Genomic DNA, 20,824 nt, shown 5'->3' with positions numbered 1-20,824 from the left:
TAATTTTTGTTGTTGTGAGTAACTTCAGGCTCAAGTAAGTTTAGTGTTTATAGTTTAGAGGTTACGGTTTTAGATTAAATTTAGATTTAGATCATTCGAATCGAATTTTCAGATTGAAGTAAAGATTATGAGGTGTAGTTTTTCTTATCCATGGGTTGGAACTTGTTGCTTATATTAGTTTTCGTTTTGGAAGGCTGGAACCAATTATGGCATTGAGAATGGGGCCGGCGGCTATGGAGTAAGTGGTCTGTGTTGCATGAAACTGACCTCAACCATCCTCTTACTCTTTCCCATCATTTTCACCTTTGCATTTCAGTGTACATTTCAGTGTCATTACAAATGAAACGACAGTTGCATCCAACTTTTCATTTTTTCCCTATACATATTTAAATATGAATATGATAAGTACACAAATGGTTTCTAATTATAAAGTGTTGTTTTGTTATGTTTTTCGATTATTAAAAGTTATAAAACGACTCTCGATTTTAGAGCGTGTTTTGTTGAGTCATTAAACTATTAAAAGTTATGAACTGGTTGTTTGACTATTCATATATTCTAAATTAGTCTTTTTTTCGTTAAAAAATTTAACAACAATATGAGTTTGACATTAACATGCTAATTGTAATATGATAAAATTATATTTTAATGATGTCTATTGGCACCGTCGTTGCTTTCAAACACTGGTTTGATATAATAATATTTCAAGCATTAGCTCGAAAACATAATATAAACGAATAGTCGATCCAAAAAATAACAACTCAAACGGTTCTAGGATAATATTTTGTCATATCCTCAATCAGCAGGTTAATGTCAAACTCAGACTATTGTCAAGTTTTTTAATAGAAAATGACGAGTTTGGAACATATGAATAGCTGAGTTACTAATTTGTAACGTTTAATAATTGAGGGATTTAACAAAATATTATCTTATAGTCGAAGGATCATCTTATAACTTTTAATAGTCGAGACTCAACAAAGTAATATTTTATAATCGATGACCATTTATGGACTTAACCCAATATGATAATAAGATTCCTTAAATATTTTTAAAATACATTAAGAATAGTAAGATTTAAATATCTGAACAATCAAACTCCAATTAGAATGGCATAATACTTGATTAGGGTATATTGTATCTAACTGTAGTTACCGTGTTCCTTTTATAATTGGAAGTAAAAAAAATTAAATAATATTTGGAGTATCGTGAATAAAATAATTATCTTTTTAATATAGTTATTTCAGTATCTCATTTAAATTAATTGATTAATAAATATTTTGATAGTTTATTTGATTTAATAATATTTTATGTTAATGATGTTTGGGTTGGATTTATTACTTTGTTTGGGTTTGAAAAATGTGCAGTTTGGGCTTGTTCTTAATAAATAACAAGGTTTATATTCTTTTATACAGAGAAAAATAAAAATAAAAATAAAACCACAGGCAAGATGAACCAAGGCTCGAGAAGAGCGGGAAACGGTCGTCCCCTAAACTTTTCAAGTTATTTTATATTTTAATTTTTTTTATATTTTTTATTGATAATGTATTATCATCCCTAAAATGTTATAAATTTACCCATTGACATAAAATCATGTGTCTACCCATGACCACAATCAAACCTTCAACCTTTGACCAGTAACGTGGCATCATTTTTCCTCCACATTTTAATCCTTTAACACAAAGGTGTAGAATGTGTTGTTAATTGTGATAATGGATCACAACAAATCTAACACAAATCCCCCTATAAACAAAACCAAATCCTTGATGTCCTTTTGATCCGATAAAGAAGTCAGATTTTTCTTGTTTAATCACGTCTACATGATATATTGATCGTTTAATCAGGATCAGATACTGTAGAAACTTATTATGAGGTGGTTTTTTTTAATTCAATTTATTCCATTCATTATATCAGCTAACATTTGAAATTTTAATTTTACTTAAAGAATCTAGTGTCTCATCTGATAAAATATCAATATTGGTGCATCTTAAAACATTCAAATCTACTCATGTGAAGCCAAAGCATATATAAATATAAACTTTGCGAAAGAATGTACAAAAAGAAGGGTCCAAAATGCAAAATACATCATGCTAATGTAATGGGAAGATTTGTATATATATAGAAAAGGTAGGTCTAATATTGCATGGGGGATTTTGAGTGTTCGTCATTGGGTTATTGTTAAAGTTTAAGATTGCCATATTTTCTTTATGGAGAAAAAGAATAAAAAGATCGCAAAAAAAAAAAAAGTATGTAATGTAATCTTTCCCAAAGGTTTTCATCATAGTGTTTGAATAAAGTGGGGAAAAGAGTGCTTTTCCATCCAACTTGTAAAAAGGAGTTGGATTTGATAGTCTATTTTAACTTAATTTGTTTCATTTATAATTAGAGAGAGTAAATTGATTTTATTTTATTGAGTTTTATTGTAAAATAAATTGAGTTCAGGTCAGGTATTGTAAAGGATGAAGTTGAGTCAGATCTAGTTTGGATTTAGAGTGAAAAGTTTTCGATCCGACCCAAGGTAATAATATATTTTTCTATTTATTTATGAATAATTATTATAATACACATCTCTATATATTTTTTCAATCATGTATCTATTTTGTCGAATAAAAGTAAGAATTTTTTATATATGTCGAATTAGATGTGAGTTTTTATCCCAAAATTCATATCAAGTTTTGGAGTGAATGAAACCTCTCTAAATTTGGGTAGGGAAGTTGGAGTGGAAGGGGTATGCTTCTCAGGTCGAAGCGGATTGATCGAAAATCTGACGTGTTATCATTCTTATTTACGATGTCAGAATATGAACCCTAGATATTGTTTAAAAGACTTAATGTCTTATCTCGTTACACTAACTGAATGTGATTGGTTAAAAATTTGACATGTTATCATCCCTATTCACAACATTGGAACATGAACTCTAGACATGGTTTAAAAGACTTAAATCTTATCTTATTACACTAACAGGTAGTTAGTACACTATACTAGAATTGACGATCATTTAATACAATTATCCTATTAATGCGTTACAAAAGGCGGACTTTGATACTTTTTCATATTACAATTCCAATGAAAGGCGATTACTTGGAATGTAATTTTAGTGTGGTCCTAATTCAATAAAATTATCTATTCATATTGATAAATTCTATCAATTTAACTTTTTGACTCATTGTCCTAATTATTTTGAATTAGGACCAACTTGAAAGATTATGTGAATATGAATGTCTAAAATTATTATTATCTTAGTTAAAAAATGAAATATGTCATTATCATCGTTAAATATTTAACTACTAGCGACTTAATTGATCAATTTTTTTAACGTTGGTGTTTTAATTGATAAAATCTTTTATTTAGTGATCAAAATATAATCTGCACCTTAATTTGGTCACCAAATAAATATTTTATTCTATAAATAAATATAAATATAAAGTAGATGGTTTTGTCATCTTATGTAAACAAAAATATAAAAATAGTGTCATGTTTGATTTGTAGCTTTTGAGTACACTTAAAAAAGTTCATTGTGTGGCATAGAAAATGATAGATTTACCATGCAATGTGACATAGGTAGGGCACTAACCAAGTCATTTCATCATGGTTACATCACTAGCAATATTTTATATTATTTGAATTCGTGTATGAAGATTTAGAAGTTATTTTGAATATTTTTTATTTTTAAAAGAATTTTTAATAATTTTTATATTTTTAGTTTTTATTCTTTCATGGATGATTTGTTCAAACATTTCATGATTCTTGACGCGTGAACCGTTTGTTATACTCGATATAATTATTTAAATTATCTTCCATAAGCACAAATATCTTATTTTCTTTAAAGGTGACTGATAAAATCTCGATATTAAAATTAAGAAACACATCATGAAAGTAAATTAGTACTTGATGTTAATGTATTTGTTCAACGATAGACTATACTTCACATACTTTCCTAAAGTAGAACCATACATCAACATGAAAAGCAGATGTAATGTTAATGTTCAAACTCTTTTTTAAAGTAGACCCCTAATGTTTCATCCGTCGTTGCCGACACAAATACTTGAAAAAAACGAAAATTCGAAGCAATATGAAAAAGAAGAAGACAGAAGCTACCATGCTAATTGAATCTGTCTTGCCACCACTGAGAGTTGGGTTGGCAGAAAGAGAAAAATCTCAAAAAAAAAAAAATGGCCAATTAAGATTGGACTAAAATAAAGTTGATCAGTAACATACATACATATGTATGTATGTGTGCATGTTCACATTGCAGCTTTCTATATTCTGCTAAAGGTTGAAAGCATGTGATGCTGAAATCAAGTGGAATGCATACTCAGCTTCTACTAAGTGATGGCAATCAAAGGTGAGTCAAGTTGGCCATATTGAGTCCACAAAAGGTGAAAAAATGGGCAAAAAGGGGTCCCTAAGACAGAAGCAAGCAATCAGAAATACCAAAGGAATTTCCATGGCAGTGCCAAATGAGTCAGCCTGTTAGTTTCTGTTTTATTATATCGGTAACAGATCATTGATCTCGACTCGAACGTGTCGGTCGTGTCTCAGTTCGTGGCCTCACGAGGTTCGGTTTATGCCATCATCATCCAACAAGGCTTTAGCCTGTCAAAGAACTACAGACAGAAAAAAAAATCAAGGGTCTGAGATGGTTCTTTTTCTTTCTTTCCTTTGATTCATACTCCGAACAGCCGATTTTTACGAACCGAATAACGTATTATTACGAATTTACAGAACACTGGTTTTCATTCACCATTGTGGAACAAGCAAACCATTTAACATCATGAAATCGAAACGTTTTCGAGTACAACAGAGAATAACAGACTTGTACATTTTTAGAACACTGAGCTTTGGGGTTTGATATGAGGTCCACGATAAGCACTGCCATTGCCATATAGATTTCCGTTTGAGGACGTAAACCGGTTGCCATTCCCCGAATCGAAACCCGTAGCCAATCTATCATTGGGGTGATTCCAATTAAGGCCTGCAGCTTTTGACATACTAGCTAGCTTTTGCTGCAATGCAAGAGTATTAGACTGGTTTACCGAAGGCGGCTTACTATCATTCGAAAAATCAGTGGTGCCGGTGAGATTGAGAACCGTAATGTCGTGGATGCTCGGTCTCCGCTTATCTTTCCCTCCCGACAGCTGCCTCTGAAAGTACTTTTGAGCATGGCTTGCAACTTGTGTTGGTGTCTTGGAAACAACGAAGTTCCTTGATATATTTCTCCAATCCCCTTTACCATACTTTACAAGTCCCATTAGAAACCTCCTTCATATGCCATAATCAAAGAAACCATTGTTAAATATACATTTCAATACCTAAACTTTTCCTTAAAATTCAATTTGGTACCTAATTTTTTGTAACTATAAAGTTTACTTGCAAACCAAGAAAACTGATGTAAGTAACCGTAAGTTGGTTTGTGAAGAAAAATCACCTGTGTTCTTCTTCAGTCCATGGGACACCTTTCTTCCTTTCATGATCATGGCCTCTAGCACCATTAGTCCTCTTCCTATAACCATCAAGATCATGGTTACCAACCAATTCCAATGCAAAAGGCGAGCCGAGATAACCCGGGATCGGAACTCGGCCGGCCTCGATATCGAAAACATCTTCTTCCAATTCCCTGTACTGCTTAATCACATCATAGACAGTTTCCCAGGTATCATCTCTGCAACTCTGATCCATCTATCAGGAACATCATCACCATAGATGGCTAAAGCATGTTCAAATCTTTTGTTTCTTCTTTGGTCCAATATGTGGTTTGGTTTTCTTGATGATTGTCAAGCCAACCAAAATTTTCCATAAAAGAAGTTGAAAACAAAGCTTCCATGGTTGACAAATTATCACATAAAAAAGAAGCTATCTTTAGCTTTGGGAATGGTTCTCATGTTGGAGATGAAATGAGAATAATTTTACTTGGGAATCAAGAATCAATCTTTTTTCCCCCACAGCATGAACCTGAGAATCTAAAAAGACAAACCTTTTGAAGAATCAAGAGGATTTTGACAAAGAACAAGACAGGAGAATCTGGGTGTTTTTTTTGTAATAATGAAACAAGAAGCTGAAGCTCTTTGAAGACCCAGTTGAGTAAAAATAAAATAAAAGGGGAAAAATTGATTCTTTGGATACTTAAAAACTGGTGGGAAACATTTTGGGAGGGGGGGAATGGGTTTTCTTTGAAGGGAAGAAACATAATTTAATCAAATTGGGATGTGAAGAAAATTTAGAAAACAAATTGGAGAAAAATAGTGGGTTTTCACTGTTGGAAACTGGATGAGATCAAAGAGACAGGAAGATGTCATGCTAGAATTGGATTGAGGGGGTTTAAAGGGAAGATTTTCACTTGAAAAAAACTTAAGTGTCTGATAGGGGAGTTGTATTATTTTTATAATTTTATCGATTCGATTAGTGGCGAATTCAGAAATATTTTAGGATGAACACATATATTAACTACATAAAAAATTTGTTCGCGTGGGTATAATAAATAAAATAATATTTACCCAAAAAATTAAGATTTCATATATACGTGCTCATCCAAAACCCTTAGTAGATCTGTCACTAAATTAGAGGATGTTATTAAATGAAGAAATGAGGAATTCCTGTGATTTATTTAAAAAAGGATTTTTGATATCCAATAATCATATACACTTTGATTATATTTAAAATTAAATCGACCTGATACTTGAACTTGAATGGAGATTTTATAATGTTCTTTTATTCATAAAATTTTAATTATTTATGTAAGATATTTATTATTTGTTTTTTATCTCTCTCTTATTAGATTTTTCCTTTTATTTGTCCAAAAAGATGACATTATCAATTTATAATCAAGCAATTATTATTCATATTTTATAGTATAATTTTTGTCTTATTATCAAAGGTGTTTACTTGTATCTTATATTTTTAAATCTTTTGATTGTATTTTTATTAGTTATTTACATATTTATTTATACTTTTATATCAAATGTTCATAAAGTTGTAATGATAATCCTAAAAGAGAAGGCCATTATAAAAAGTATTGAGCTATGCACAACTTTCACTTAGATATGCTAATTTGTCTATATATGTTATAATTTTATGATTTTGTATTATTTGTAAAATTATAAGTAACATAATTAATGTCTCACTTGATAATATAAGTAATAGTTAAAGGAAAAAAATAGTTATTATATGAGGTTTAAAATATTTTTAATATAAAATTAAATTATAAGTAACTTTAAATTTGACTATGAATTTATTCTTCATATTATGAAAAAAAATGAAATTTAATTTTTTTACTTGAATTTAGTAGAATTTAATTTTTTATTTTTGTTGACGTTATTAGTAGGACTTCAATAATTTCATTAATTTTTAAACGTTATTCAATCATAAATTTAAGATTATCTACAAATTTGAGTCAACTATTTTTAACCATTAATAAATTTATACGTCAGTTAAATGCTTTGAACTCATTTGTTAGAGTTTTATCAGAATTTGTGTGGTCTGAAGTCTATTTTAATCATACCTTTTTCTATTATTTGTTGATTAAATGTGGAAAATTTAATTTGAGAATATTTTTATTAAGCAAGTTTTATTTGTAATTTTCTTGTATTCTTTCATTTTTGAAATTGATGAAAATTTTCATCTTTTGTCTATGACTTTTCCCGTCAGGAGTTTTTTCACGTAAAATATTGACGTCTCTTTTATCTTATGATTATTTCTATTTATCGTTATCGACATATATTTTAATAAATTGATATCAGAGTATTTAATTTGCTTATCTCGATCACGATAATATCATTGAAGTATGAAACTCTATTGTCGGATTGCAACACCAAATTCGTGTTATTGTAGATGAATATGCATACGATTCTAGCGTAGATGAATTTGGACGATGATATGCTAGGATTAGATAAGATATTTTTAATATTGAGGCTTGAAGGAAAGTAGCGTAAAGATCAAAAGGTTATCGATTACATCTGCACCTTTCAAATGAAATTCTATGTGATGTGTTGAAGGAGAAGACAACCATTGCGCTGTGGTTGAAGTTGGAGCAATTGTGATGCAATTAGGTACCTAACATCATTTTAATTGCATATATTCACTTTTGTTTGGTTCATAGCTGTTTAGTTAGAGAGATAATGTGTTACATATTCAAAAGTTAGATGTTAAAATTTTAAGCGTGAACACATAAAATTTAAAAATAATATATATCTAATTGCACCCCAAAAAATAAAAGTTGGTACCAAATTACACAAAAAAACTAAAAACCTAATTGCACATAGATGCCAAACTTAGGTACCAAAAGTTATATTTACCCTTACAATTTGATACATATTAATAACAATATTATTAAACAAAAATAATAAAGTTGGACATGGAGTGCGCCTGTAGCTCAGTGGATAGAGCGTCTGTTTCCTAAGCAGAAAGTCGTAGGTTCGACCCCTACCTGGCGCGTTAGTTTCTATCTTTTAAATTAATTTTTTTCTCTCTCCCTTACATGCATTTGATTGAAAATTTTCTAAATTAATTGAGTCATAATTGCAAAATAAGTAAAAATATTCAGATAAGTATACACTCAAAGTATAAATTATTATACAAATTAAAATACTATTTTTTATATTAAAAAACAACAACAATCCTTTGATTATCTACTGTTTATTATCTGATTCTCCTCCCTACATCCCTCAAACTTTGATTCTCAAAGCGGCTCGAAACTTCGTTTAGCACTTTGGAAGATCGCTCGGAGGCGGTTCGATCGACTCGTCCGGGCCTTCCCCGTTCTCCACCAAGAATGCCATCTTAAGTCCCCATGTAGTATGAACTTCCAAATGGCAATGAAAAAACCAGACCCCTAAAACGATAGACAGTTTACCTAATGTTGGAACTGGGAACTGGAACATGTGTTTTCTTGTAAGAAAAAATTCGGTTGCTTGTTGTTAAGGTAAAGCTGAATAGACAGTTCATGATTTATGAAGAAGACATTGCTTGCTACACAAGTAATATAGGTTGCAATTTCTTTTTCGTCGATAAGATTTGATTGTAATTTACCTGGGTTATCTGCTCTGAATCTGATTGCAGTCCAACCTGCAGTAGGTACACTTACAGTGTTCCGTTCGACGGGATCGACGAGATTGAATTCTGATGGATCCTTTTCCGGATCGAAGTTTCCGACCCCTCTACCGACTACGAAGAAGTTGAATCCATGAAGATGTGTCGGATGGCTCTCGGGTGCTACTATATTGTTCCCTTGGATCACTAGCTGAACTGTTGAATTATAAGCCAGCCTGTATACCTTAGTGCCATTATTTGTTTGTAGATTGGACGGTGGAGTACCGGTATAGTTGAACGGTATTAAGGCTTTCCGGGAAAATCATCTGTGAAAACCCCGTTTCTTCCATAGTAATGTGCTTGAAGGAGAGCTGTAGTTGGCATGAGGAAAGAGATGTTGTTAATAGACGCTACGGCTCGGCTACCATTGATGCACGTGGTACAAGGGTTAATCCCGACACCAATGGTGAAAAATAGGGAATGGTCCACTGTTAAAGGGACATTGGCCGGATATTCTTTCGAATTAAGGCTTCGAAGTGAATCAGAAAAAACCGACGTCACTGGAGTTGCATTTACGGAAGGAATGCTGACCAAGGTAGTTGGTGTTAGGGCGAGGGTGCGGTTGTAGCGTAAGTATCCGACTCCGGTCACGTTATCAACTGCGACAATGGTGTCCATGAATGGAGATATGGCTATTAAGTACTTGCCAACTCCCTTATCTGCTTTAAGAAGTGCAGTTGTGGTTTGTCCCGGACCAAGAAATAATGTATCGGTGTTATACGGTTTCGTGTATGCGGCGTCGACTTCGACCACTGTCAGATTGTGGTATGCAATCTTGAAGAAGAGTTCGTCATTAACAGCCGCGTTTACAACCCGAAGTAAATAGGTCTTTCCGGTTTCGACGTGTAAAGTATATGCATCTGCATTCACCGAATGATACAACTCTTAAATGATTAACATTGTTCTTATAATATGCTAGTTTAAGTCCTTTCTTCCCATAGACCAGATGGTTTTTGACACGCTTTTCCGACTTCCCGATAGAAAGAAATTACGACTTTTACGATTATGATCGAACACAAAACAAGATTATATATAGTCCAAAGGTAATACCATCAGAAGAACAGTTAGGAACTGGACCAGGATGGCCGTTAATCGTGTGTGCATCCGATATATTCGGAGGCAGACCGGTTTGCATAGCCTGGTTCACCACGGCTTCGGTATCTGCTTCCACCATTCCCTGTAAATATCGACATATAGTCTCCTGAACACATTCTGTTCGGGAAAAAACAAGCTTCGAGGTGCCGGGAAGTCCGAAACTCACCTAATACGATGACCTTTTCCTTATCGGGTTTTGGAAACGGATAAGGTACTCCTTTTTTGGGCAAGATAACAATGGCACCATGCATGGTTGTTCTCAGCCAGGAAATATGTGCATGCCAAAGGAGTGTCCCTCTTTGACCTGTTAATGTGAAGTTGTAAACAAAGTTCTGGCCCGGTTGAATTGGACACTGTGTGATATAAGCCGGTCCGTCGGACCAACCCGTTCGGAGTTGCCGGACACCATGCCTGCAATCTCAATCTGCAATTTTAGACTCACTTAATTTGTATAGGATCCTTGTGATGAACTTGCTTACCAGTGGATTGTCACATTGTATTGAACATGATTCGTGACTCTCACGAGCACGTTATCGCCCTCTCGAGCATAAAGAGTCGGCCCCGGAAACTTTCCGTTCACCGTCAAAATCGCCTTGGATGTGCAAAGCTTTGTTGCATTTTTCAAGACCACCTGAATAGACCCAACACCATAACATTATTAATAACACAACATGACACAATGGCATGTTCTTTAATGGTACGATCGAATTCCTATTTCCGAAATCATACCGTATTCTACTAACAGACATGATTTGCCGGAAATGGAACCGGCATAAACGAGTAAACAACTACAAACACCGTGTAACTAAAGTTACTTACAGAGAAATGGTAATGCCGGATTTTACACTCTACCAATTCTGCAGGGAACACGACAGACATAAACAGCAATGTCTGAACCCAAGAAGCCATCCTTTTCGCTCCGTCGTGTCGAAACTATGTTCTGTCTTCTCTTACAACTACTAGGTTTAGAAAAAAACCAGTTTCTGCAAACCACCTTTTTATAGTTTTTTTTCAGTCGATCACCATTGATGCAATGTCATTTTAGCTGGTTAGGTGAATGAAGAAGAGATGCCAAAACCTGACAAGTTTTCTTGGATGTTACACAAATTAGCAGATGTCAAGGAATGTTCTCAAAGGTTGCCATTATCGACCGACTGATACTTCAGTTGTGTCTGAAACTTACTTCCCATCTGCACACATATATACCTTGTTTTCTCGGACTCTTCCTTCATCACAAATGTTTTTTTTTTTTAGTTTCGTGCAACTTTCTCCAACATTTAAGTCCCCAAGATGTTCATATCTTTAATTCTCCACTACTTTCATATTATATAATATATATAATATAACTAAATAAGCCTCTAGTTCAACAATATTTTAGTTTTGGTTTAATCGTGCATGAAGTTTATATTGAAAAAAAAAACTTTATCACTAGAAATAAACAAGAATATAATTTAAACACATGTTTTTTAATTAAACTTAAATATTTAATTACTTTAATACTCAATTAAGCCTTTAGATTAAAAAATTAAATCAATTATATCAGGAACTATGAATAATCTTGTAATCAACCAACCTTCCAGAAGGTTACAAGTGTATGTACATGAAACAGCCAAATACGGTGGTGGGTAATTTTCTATATGTATAAATGTAATGACGGTGAGGAATTTAGAGATAATATATCTTTTTGTAGTTGAGAAATGGCTTTCAAACATGGTGAATCAATACCCTGGTCAGCTGTCTAGAAACTGAGAAAATTAAAACAAGTGGGTTTTTTTTTTACTTTATTAACAAATTGACCCCTGAATTATACCTCAATTTCCAAATTAGTCCATAAAGTTTTTTAGGGTCAAAAGTGATACCTAAACTATCAATTTGTTCATAGTTTAATCCCAACCAAAAATACTAGAATATAGAACTTAACATGTGGCACATTCTTATTGGGTGACATACAAGGTAAATGAAAAAAAAACAAATAAATATTAGGAATCACTTCTAAAAAAAAAAGGACTAATCTCAAAATCAAATTATATATAATTCAGTGGCTCAACTTGCCTAGATTTTGATTTAGTCAATTTCGGTCATTAGTCTGTACCATACATAGCTTTTGGATTCTAATCCACATACTTTTTGAACTTTTGAAATTCACTTTTGATCCAAATTATTCAATAATATGATTATATTACGAGGACTTAAAATGATCAAATTTGAGAACGGAAACTAAATATACAACTCGTTCATAAATTAATCGCAGTACTGACTCAACAAATTTAACAACCATTTACGGAGAATAAAACGACTAAATTGGAGTACAATGACTAAATCCATAGTTTTCACATAGTGTAAGGGCTAACGGAAGAATTCGACCTCTTGCAAACCCCACATTGATCCCACTAATAAATTACCAAGATGCTTGTTTTAAAGGTAGTAACTTTATGTTTTTGGTCGAGATCCTTGGCCTTAAAGACAACTAGAATTGAGGTTGATCGATTAGTGATTTTGGTAAGCATATATCATGAAGGAAATACACCCACCTTAAACCTAATAATGCTGTGCACGTGGATACGCATTGCCTTTCCCTTATCTTTTAGTTCTGTTGAAGAATGTTTGCATTTGACATCCTAACGAGATTGCACTTGGATTGAACAACAAAAATGGAAAAATCCAAAATTGATACCAGTTATTTCGCAAATGATTGTTAATGGCAATCAATCGACAGTAGAGAAAGAGGTCAGTTATTGGAAAGAAGAAGAGTGAAATGTTAGGTTAATTTCATATATACGACTCAAAAGTCAAAAACACAATGTCTTGCTACGACCGTTACACAACTTACACAACTAACAGTTAGGTTACACAACGAAATTTAAAAATTGGTGTTAAAATCAAAAGTTTTAAAAGGTGGATAACTAAAACATAAACACTAAACGAACATGAGTATAAATTGTAAATAAACGAACATAGGTTATTTACTATTATTTCAATTGCACCTTGGATCCTGTTAATGCAGGATTTATAGAGAAACCCTAAATAATCAATGACGCTATCCTCAATTGTACCTTCTAAAGGGTCTATCTCAAATGACCAGTTGACCAACGTTGAGCCATCTCCATAATCCACAAATTTCAAAGAATTCACAGACCCATCTAATCCCACATTGCTTGCTTCCATTTTGTAAACATAACTGTGTGACGTCGGATCCATGGCGACCAGCCTCTCTTTAATCCACGACCTTTCTCCGTCGTGTCGAGGGAACATGAAGCCTGAGACTAGACGGACGTACCCGGGAATGCCTTCGTCCCCGGCTAAATCAGTGCAACGCTCAACAACCGGCATCCATTGTGATAATCTTTTCGTTTGCGAGACAACAGTCCAGACTTCGTCTAGAGGAGAATCCCACAAACCGATCCACGCCATTTCCGGTTTCCGGTTTCAACGGCCTGCAAACAAGGTCGTAACTTTAATCATGTAAAGAGATAAAATTGAAGGGGGAACAAAACACGATTCGTACCATACTACGGGTTCTCGGATCTATGATTTTCCTCTTGGTATTGACAGAAATGTCGTATATGTGATAGACTGCAATTCTAATGCTATAATAGCTCACCTTTGATTATACCGATAAGGCTATGCAAAGGGGGATAATTCCAGGGCTTAACTTCTTAGGAAGTTCCATTTTTTTGGATTTAGTTGCACTGTTTAGATAGATCAGTGTGATAATTATTCGAAAACCGGAGTTTCTATCTGTTACTATCGAGAATTCGAATCCGAAAGTCGAAGTGTCATCATAATTCAGCATTTCATTTCATCCACATGATTAAGGTACAAGGAAAAAAAAAATGTCTGAAAACGAAAACAAGTGAAACATTGTTTATTTAGGCAGAAGCTCCAACAGGGACCCCTGCACTGAGCCTCGATGATCCGTATAGAGTTTCTTCGAACCGGATAATCTCGGCTTTCGAACCAACAACCCCAATGGTGCAACCTCAAACAACAATCTCAGCTTGGCCTTGGCAGATGGTGAGGCCACATTTGTAAAAATACCCTTCTCTTTTACAATGATCTGCAGGGTAAAAAAGAACAAATATTAAATTATTTAAATTTGACAATAAAACGCAACAATGGACCTTGAACTTGATAAGATCAAAATGGCCCCTAAACTTTTTAAAGTTTCGTCAAATTATCCCTTAACTTTTTATAGCAACTTATAAGTTCAGAGGTCAATTTGGCCCCAAAATAAGTTTAAGCTATCAAGTTTAGGGGCCTATTTGACTACAGAAATATTTAGGGACCAAATTGACCAAACTTTCTAAGTTCAAGGGCTATTTTGTATTCTAAGCCATGACATGAAAATTAAAGGATAAAGTAGAAGAAGCGTAGGATATACCTGGTTGACATCAGGCACCATTCCACCAGTGTACCTCAATGTGTATTTCTCTCTCACATAATAGTTGATCAACTGTTTCATTAAAAGGGTAAAAGTTACTAAATAATGGACATCTCAAAGCTTATATTACTCTAAATCGGGTCTGAGTTCCGAGTATGATATGTGTCTGGCTTGGGTATGTTTTTTCTCTCTCTCGGTTTTTCTATGTATTTAGAGAGTAAATACCCATACTTATATCTAAATATGTGCTTGACACGTGTGTTGGATAGGTGTAGTTTAAGAAAAATGAAGAGTCGGAAATCTCAGTAGGTTCGAACCTTATCGTATTCAGGGTTGTCAAATGTGGCTCTCAAATTCCCAGGGGAGAACATCTTTCCTTCACCAATCTCATAGGTGTCCTTCACATGCTGCCATTTTCCTGATTAAGGCCCCATTGAAAAAAAATCATTTTCATGATTGCAGAATTTAAATGTTGTTGCAACCTGCAAGTACCTTCATCAAGGAGGAGGAATTCATGGGTGCCGGGGACGTCCTTAAGTGCGAGAACATATGTCGTCCGAGGACCGAAAATTCCCATCGCTGCAGCAACTTGGTCTTGTCCTGTTACACCGGTTAACTTGTCACCAGGCCACACCCCAAAGATGGTACCTACGGTGAAGTTCGTATCAACAATGCTAGAGCCGTCGAGTGGGTCGAAAGCAACACTGAATCCACCTGTTACATGTAGTGATACATTATGACTACATATTCAGGTTCACTTGAACCACAAGAAACCGTGAAAAGAAAATTGCAGACCTTCAGCAGGGCCTCCCATGTCTTGAAGCTCGGGAACTTCTTCGGAGCACGCGTATTTGCAGAAGTGTGAGTACGTCAAGGCCTAAACAGGAACAACCCGAATCGATTCACCAAATATCGAGCTCGATTTAAGGCTCTGCAACACATACATAAACACATACATCAGGATGAAATTAACTGAAATTAACTGCATTAATACATATATGTATATATACATAATTATGTACCCTTGAGCTGAAGGAAGGAAATATGGATGGAGGGAGACTAATGCAGTGGAGTGCTTAGAAGAGACACTAGGAAGAACATCCCACGAGCACAGCACGTGATACCAGTCTCCATTGGCAAAACGAAAAGGGTTTTTCTCTTAGAACTTCAAAAAGAAGAAGAAGAAGAAGAAAAAGATTGATATGGTTTGAGAGGCTTAAATGGGATAGCAGATAAGGAGTTAACCGTGTTGCGACACGTGGCGTAGGAAAGGGTTAGGCTCTGGTGAGATTAGCATCTCACATTTGATGTGTGGCTAAGGTTCCTATGTTTGTAAGATATGTGATGGTCCCCAAACTTTTTGAATATTCTAATTTCATCTCAAATTATATGTATATAATAAACACATCCCTTGTTAATAAAATTATTAGGCCAAGTTATATTATTATATGTTTGAAAAAAAAAAAAAAATTTAGGTTAAACTATGATTGAATTTAATTACATATTGGATGAAATTGGGAATGAATTGAAAGATTCAAAGTTTGGGGACTTTTAGAAAGAGGGTCATAGTTTAGGGATAAAATTAAAAGTTTAAGGACTATTTAGAATGAGAGTCATAATTTGTGGATGAATTAAAATATTCAAAAGTTTAAGAACTAATTTAAAATGAGAGTTATAATTTGAAGATCTATGATCTAATTAACTGTTATATATGTTAAGTTTTAACAGTTTTTATTTGAGATATTACTGTCGCAAGTCGCATGCAACGTGATTCTATCGCTTGAGATTTGTAAGCTTTTTAAAGAAAAAATGTAAAATATTTATTGAAATTCTAGAATAATTTAATTTTTTAAAAATTATTAAAAAGGTTAATAAATTTATAAATATATTTGATAATATTGTGATGTGATATATGCCCCTAAATGATCTAACATACATGTCATGCATGCATGTATGACATATAATGTTAGATCATTTAGTACTCTTTGATAGAAATTCTGTGTAATGCACGAATCCATCGTCCATGAAATCCGCACATAAAGACACTAACATCAACACATTAGACAATAAAAATGAGTACAATTATGAGGTTTTTTCATTAATAATCAATATTAGAAATGTTAATAACAGATAAATCTGTGTAACTGTAAAGATCAATTCTACAACCTTTTCTTTTTCCTGAATGAATAAAAAAACATAAAAATGAGACCAAATAAGTCACTTATTTGAGTTTCCGAATGCTCGATTAGTCCGGCAGCCGAGCCGATAAAGAAGAAAAACCGGTTTCCCGAATTTTCCAGGGAAAATTTAAAAGAATCTAAGGTGAAAAATCAATGTCATCATTCGCTACCGCATTGCCGTAACTTTCTTCTTTGAACATTGTTGATGTTCTTTGCGAAAATGGAAACGAAATTTATGACCGTTCACGCACGTATCGTGTTCCCCGATGATGGCCTCATCTGTTTCGTTTCTTGGCTTCGCTGTAGAGTATGACCCCAGATACTGTGAGAGTATAGCCGAGCATTCCGGTAACAGAGATTGGATTTTTAAAAATTAAAATCGAAACCACCACAGCTACAGCTCCTTTTGCATTTCCTAAAACCTGCAAGAGCAAAAACCTAAGTATCTCGAAAAGCTTAAAATTATTGCAAGTTCAAATATCGGCACCGGTGATACCAAAATAAAGGAACGTGTGCATGAAATTACCGGCGACGGCTATTCATATGAAAAATTCATAATCTAGTAAGTCTACTTATGCCAATTTAATTTCATGGTGCATAAAGGGTTCACACGATCCATCTCTTTTTTTCTTTATAAGGAAAGACAGCAAACCAAAAGTAGCAAATTTCCCAAAAGCCAAACAGTTAGATAAAAGCCGGACATAAGTATCACGCATGTCATACCTGCAAAGTGAGGGCGCTGGTGTGTTTCGTGACCAAAAAGTTGGTCAAATTCACAAAGTACGCAAGCGCTGAATTGAATATTAGATACCAAACGATCTTGACGTCATCTCTGGCAAGGGCAACGGTAATACCGACCACATTTTCTTCCATAATGAGCGTTGCCTGGAGTAGAAATACAACAGCTATGGGAGCCATGTAGAGGAGGAGGTTCATGGAATTCAGCTTCTCGCTAAAATAAAATTACAAGAACTTTTCAGCGCTCATTTCTAATCTATGAACTTCACGTAAATACATATAACTTATGCCATTCACCGCAACACAGAAGCAAAGGCATAAAAAATTTCTCACCCTTCGGAAGAAAGTAAAATTCCTTGTAAAACAGATTTGAGAGCTCTTGCAGCAGTAGCTGCAATGCACATGATGAAACCAAATAGATGGAAACTCGGTTCACCCTATGGCCATGGAAGAAAATGAATGATAACGATCAATTCTAACAGATTAATTAAACTAAAAAGCAGATAACAAGAATAATGCAGGACATCTGAAGGTTTTTATAATCGATTAAAGCCGCAAGAGTCCAGACCACACACTTCTAAATACAACAAACGAAACACACAAATATACAATAGAGAAGCGAGGTATACGAGAAGCATCGATGAATCATAAACAAAACAAAGACATTTCAAACTTTACGATTTAATCATTCATTAGAAGTTTCGAACCAAGAAAAAGGAAAAAGATAATCCACAAATTGTGATAATTATGATTTAAAAACCTCCAAATTAAGCTGAAAATCCGGTGCATTCCTAAAAGTTCCAAATAACAAGATATATACTTTAAATCTTACATGTTTCAGCAATTGAATAGAAACTAAAGCAAATAACTCAGATCATAATTCTAAGTTTCTAGCTTATCATCTACTCGTACTCAACCTTTTCGTGCGGCAAACGTTCAGCTATCGACGAATGGTTTATAACTAGAGAATAATTTGAAGCTTGAACCTTTCATGTCACATCAAAATAATCATATTAGCTTAATTCAAATGGAGGGAACTAGCATCAGATTCCCACATTATTTCGCTATCTATATTATCAATTCAATTTCGGAAACATATAAATCCAACATAATTCAATAAAAATAAAGCGAATCCTTTCCACATTCCATCTAAATTCTCCATGAACACACACAATAAAGGAGCTAACATTTCCAATAGAAATTTAAGAAACCAAACCAACACAAATTTCAACAAAATTAAAGCAAAATTAAATCAAAATCCTATGAAACCAAGAAAATAAAAGCAAAAAAATGAAGCCAAAGATTAGCCAAAATACATACCCCACTAGCAATGATGACCCCAGTAACAACAGGGATGAGGGTAACATAAGTAAGCCAAGCCTCCCTCTTCAACGTCATCAAGTAAGCGAAAACCGCCGTGAAGAACGGCGTCGTAGCGCCGATGGCCTGGTTAAAACTCACCGGGAGGAACCTTAAAGAGATGTTCCCAAACACAACCGACACACAAAAGACCATACTCAAGGCCGAGATCTTCAGGAACTGAACCCGGGATCGAATCGTCTGCATGGGGACCATCTTCATCCATGCAATGGCGATGTAGCTCAACAAAGAACAAGCCGTCATGTGACACATGGTCAAGAAGATTGGGTATTTGAAGCCGTAATTGCTCAGTAAATATTTGTTCAACAACAAGACACCAATGTTGGATGAGTACCAGGATGTTACTAGCCCGATCGTGAAGAATCTCGAATTGGTTTTCATTTTTCAGGCGTTTTGAGGATTTGGGTATCTTGAAAAACGCTGGGTTTTGAAAATTAGAAGGGAATTGGAATTATATGAAGATGGATCTGGGAAATTATACGGTTCTTTTCTTGTAAAAAAATGGATTTTTGGGTAATAATTTGATGAAATTAACTTCCAAGGTTCTAATTCAAGGTTTCAGGCTCCTCATTACCAAATCAAGGTACTGCAAATAGAAGAAAATTTCTAATTTTGACTAAAATTCGGGGAAAGATCAGGTTTTTGAAGAAGATAAAAGGGAAAGAATGTGGATATTTCTCTGCAAATTTCATTGAGAGAAGAACAATAATAAAAATAGAAATGCAAGAAGGATTTTAAAGAAGAGAAGGTAAACGCATTTGTATTTTCTTTTAATTTATTCATGGGAGGGGATTATTATTAATTAATCTTGATTAATTATCGAAATTTATTTTATTTTGATTTAGTATATAAATTGATATAAACCTGGTTCTTTTTTTAGATAATCGTGTTAGATGTTCTCAAAATATGACTCTCATTTCAAATTGATCCTCAAACTTTTAGATGTTCTAATTTTATCCTTAAATTTTTGAATGATTTAGGGGGACATTATTAGAATTTTCAAAACTTTCGGGATCAATTTAGAACGAGGGTCATAGTTTAAGGATAAATTTGAAATGTTTAAAAGTTTGAGGATCAATTTACAATTTGAGCCATAATTTAGAGATGAAATTGAAATATTAAAAAAATCAGGGACCAATTTAGAATGATGGTCAAAATTTGATGATATATGATACAATTAACTCTTATTTTTAAAAATGAAATTTAATTATTTTTGTCTCAAGTTTAAATCTCGATTTAATTTTTAATTTCAAATATTAATTTAAAAAAAATATCATATTCATATATAATAAATCTCTTATTTTTCTTTTTGTTGAGGGATTTGCTTGAAGGTTCAATGTTAAATTAGTGGGAAATGTATGGACAAAGGAAAGCTAACTTTGACTTGTAAGTCTTTGAGATTTAAAAAAATTAAAATCAAAGTGGTTTTGTGATTTCATATGGAAAGAAAGATAATTGTAAGAAATTATTCTAAAATATGTATTTATTTTTCATTATATTTGTGATGTAATTATTAAATGAAATTGCCAATTAATATATACGTAACACCATTTTTTTTAATTGTGAACTAATTAATCTTTAAAGAAAATGCATTCATGTATTTCATGCTTCCTTTAGTTTAATTAAGGCAACAATAAAATGTGGTAACGGTTGATCATGAATATTATATATACAAGATTCATAACAATTTATGAGTCAACAATCAAACTTGAATTCTTTCAAGGGTAAAGTGCACAAAGAGTTTTTTAATCTTAACAGTAAGTTGATGGACTATTAAAAGTTGTAAAATGATTACACAACTCTTCATATGTTCTAAACTCATCCTTTTTCGTTAAAAAAATTCACGATAATCTAAGCTAAACGTTAATTTTACTATGATATACACACTAAAATTTGATCTTAGAATCTCAAACGATTATTGTATCTCAATTAATATGATAACATCAAGTTCAAATAACCGTTATTTTTTTTA

General features: G+C 33.3%; 2 protein-coding genes, 1 non-coding gene and 3 pseudogenes across 3 annotated transcripts; 1 reads left to right on the top strand and 5 right to left on the bottom strand.

Moving 5' to 3' along the window:
- Positions 1-4,667: 4,667 nt before the first annotated feature.
- Positions 4,668-6,136, bottom strand: LOC120138649 (annotated as a pseudogene).
- Positions 6,137-8,351: 2,215 nt separating this feature from the next.
- On the top strand, positions 8,352-8,424 carry TRNAR-CCU. The gene has a single exon. It is a non-coding gene; the product is annotated as a tRNA-Arg (tRNA).
- Positions 8,425-8,625: 201 nt separating this feature from the next.
- Positions 8,626-11,121, bottom strand: LOC120138654 (annotated as a pseudogene).
- Positions 11,122-12,503: 1,382 nt separating this feature from the next.
- Positions 12,504-13,843, bottom strand: LOC120138627 (annotated as a pseudogene).
- Positions 13,844-13,984: 141 nt separating this feature from the next.
- On the bottom strand, positions 13,985-15,688 carry LOC120138668 (sedoheptulose-1,7-bisphosphatase, chloroplastic-like). The gene is given in 7 exon segments (XM_039154090.1): positions 13,985-14,134; positions 14,137-14,230; positions 14,555-14,626; positions 14,872-14,972; positions 15,047-15,268; positions 15,350-15,431; positions 15,644-15,688. Coding segments are annotated over 7 exon segments (708 nt in total). The 3' UTR covers positions 13,985-14,042.
- Positions 15,689-16,630: 942 nt separating this feature from the next.
- LOC120138648 (probable sugar phosphate/phosphate translocator At3g11320) lies at positions 16,631-19,589 on the bottom strand. Its single transcript, XM_039154074.1, has 4 exons — positions 18,793-19,589; positions 17,806-17,909; positions 17,458-17,686; positions 16,631-17,156 (listed from the first exon to the last, which is right to left on the bottom strand). Exons 1-4 carry the CDS (start codon positions 19,231-19,233, stop codon positions 17,010-17,012), a joined length of 921 nt encoding a protein of 306 aa, XP_039010005.1. The 5' UTR covers positions 19,234-19,589; the 3' UTR covers positions 16,631-17,009.
- Between the last annotated feature and the right edge of the window lie 1,235 nt (positions 19,590-20,824).

The sequence above is a fragment of the Hibiscus syriacus genome, unplaced genomic scaffold (assembly GCF_006381635.1).
Source record: "Hibiscus syriacus cultivar Baekdansim isolate YM2019G1 unplaced genomic scaffold, ASM638163v2 tig00110704_pilon, whole genome shotgun sequence".
NCBI classification, from domain to species: Eukaryota; Viridiplantae; Streptophyta; class Magnoliopsida; order Malvales; family Malvaceae; genus Hibiscus; species Hibiscus syriacus.
The sequence above is the reverse complement of the archived record's forward strand: the minus strand, read 5'-3'. Positions and strand labels throughout refer to the sequence as shown.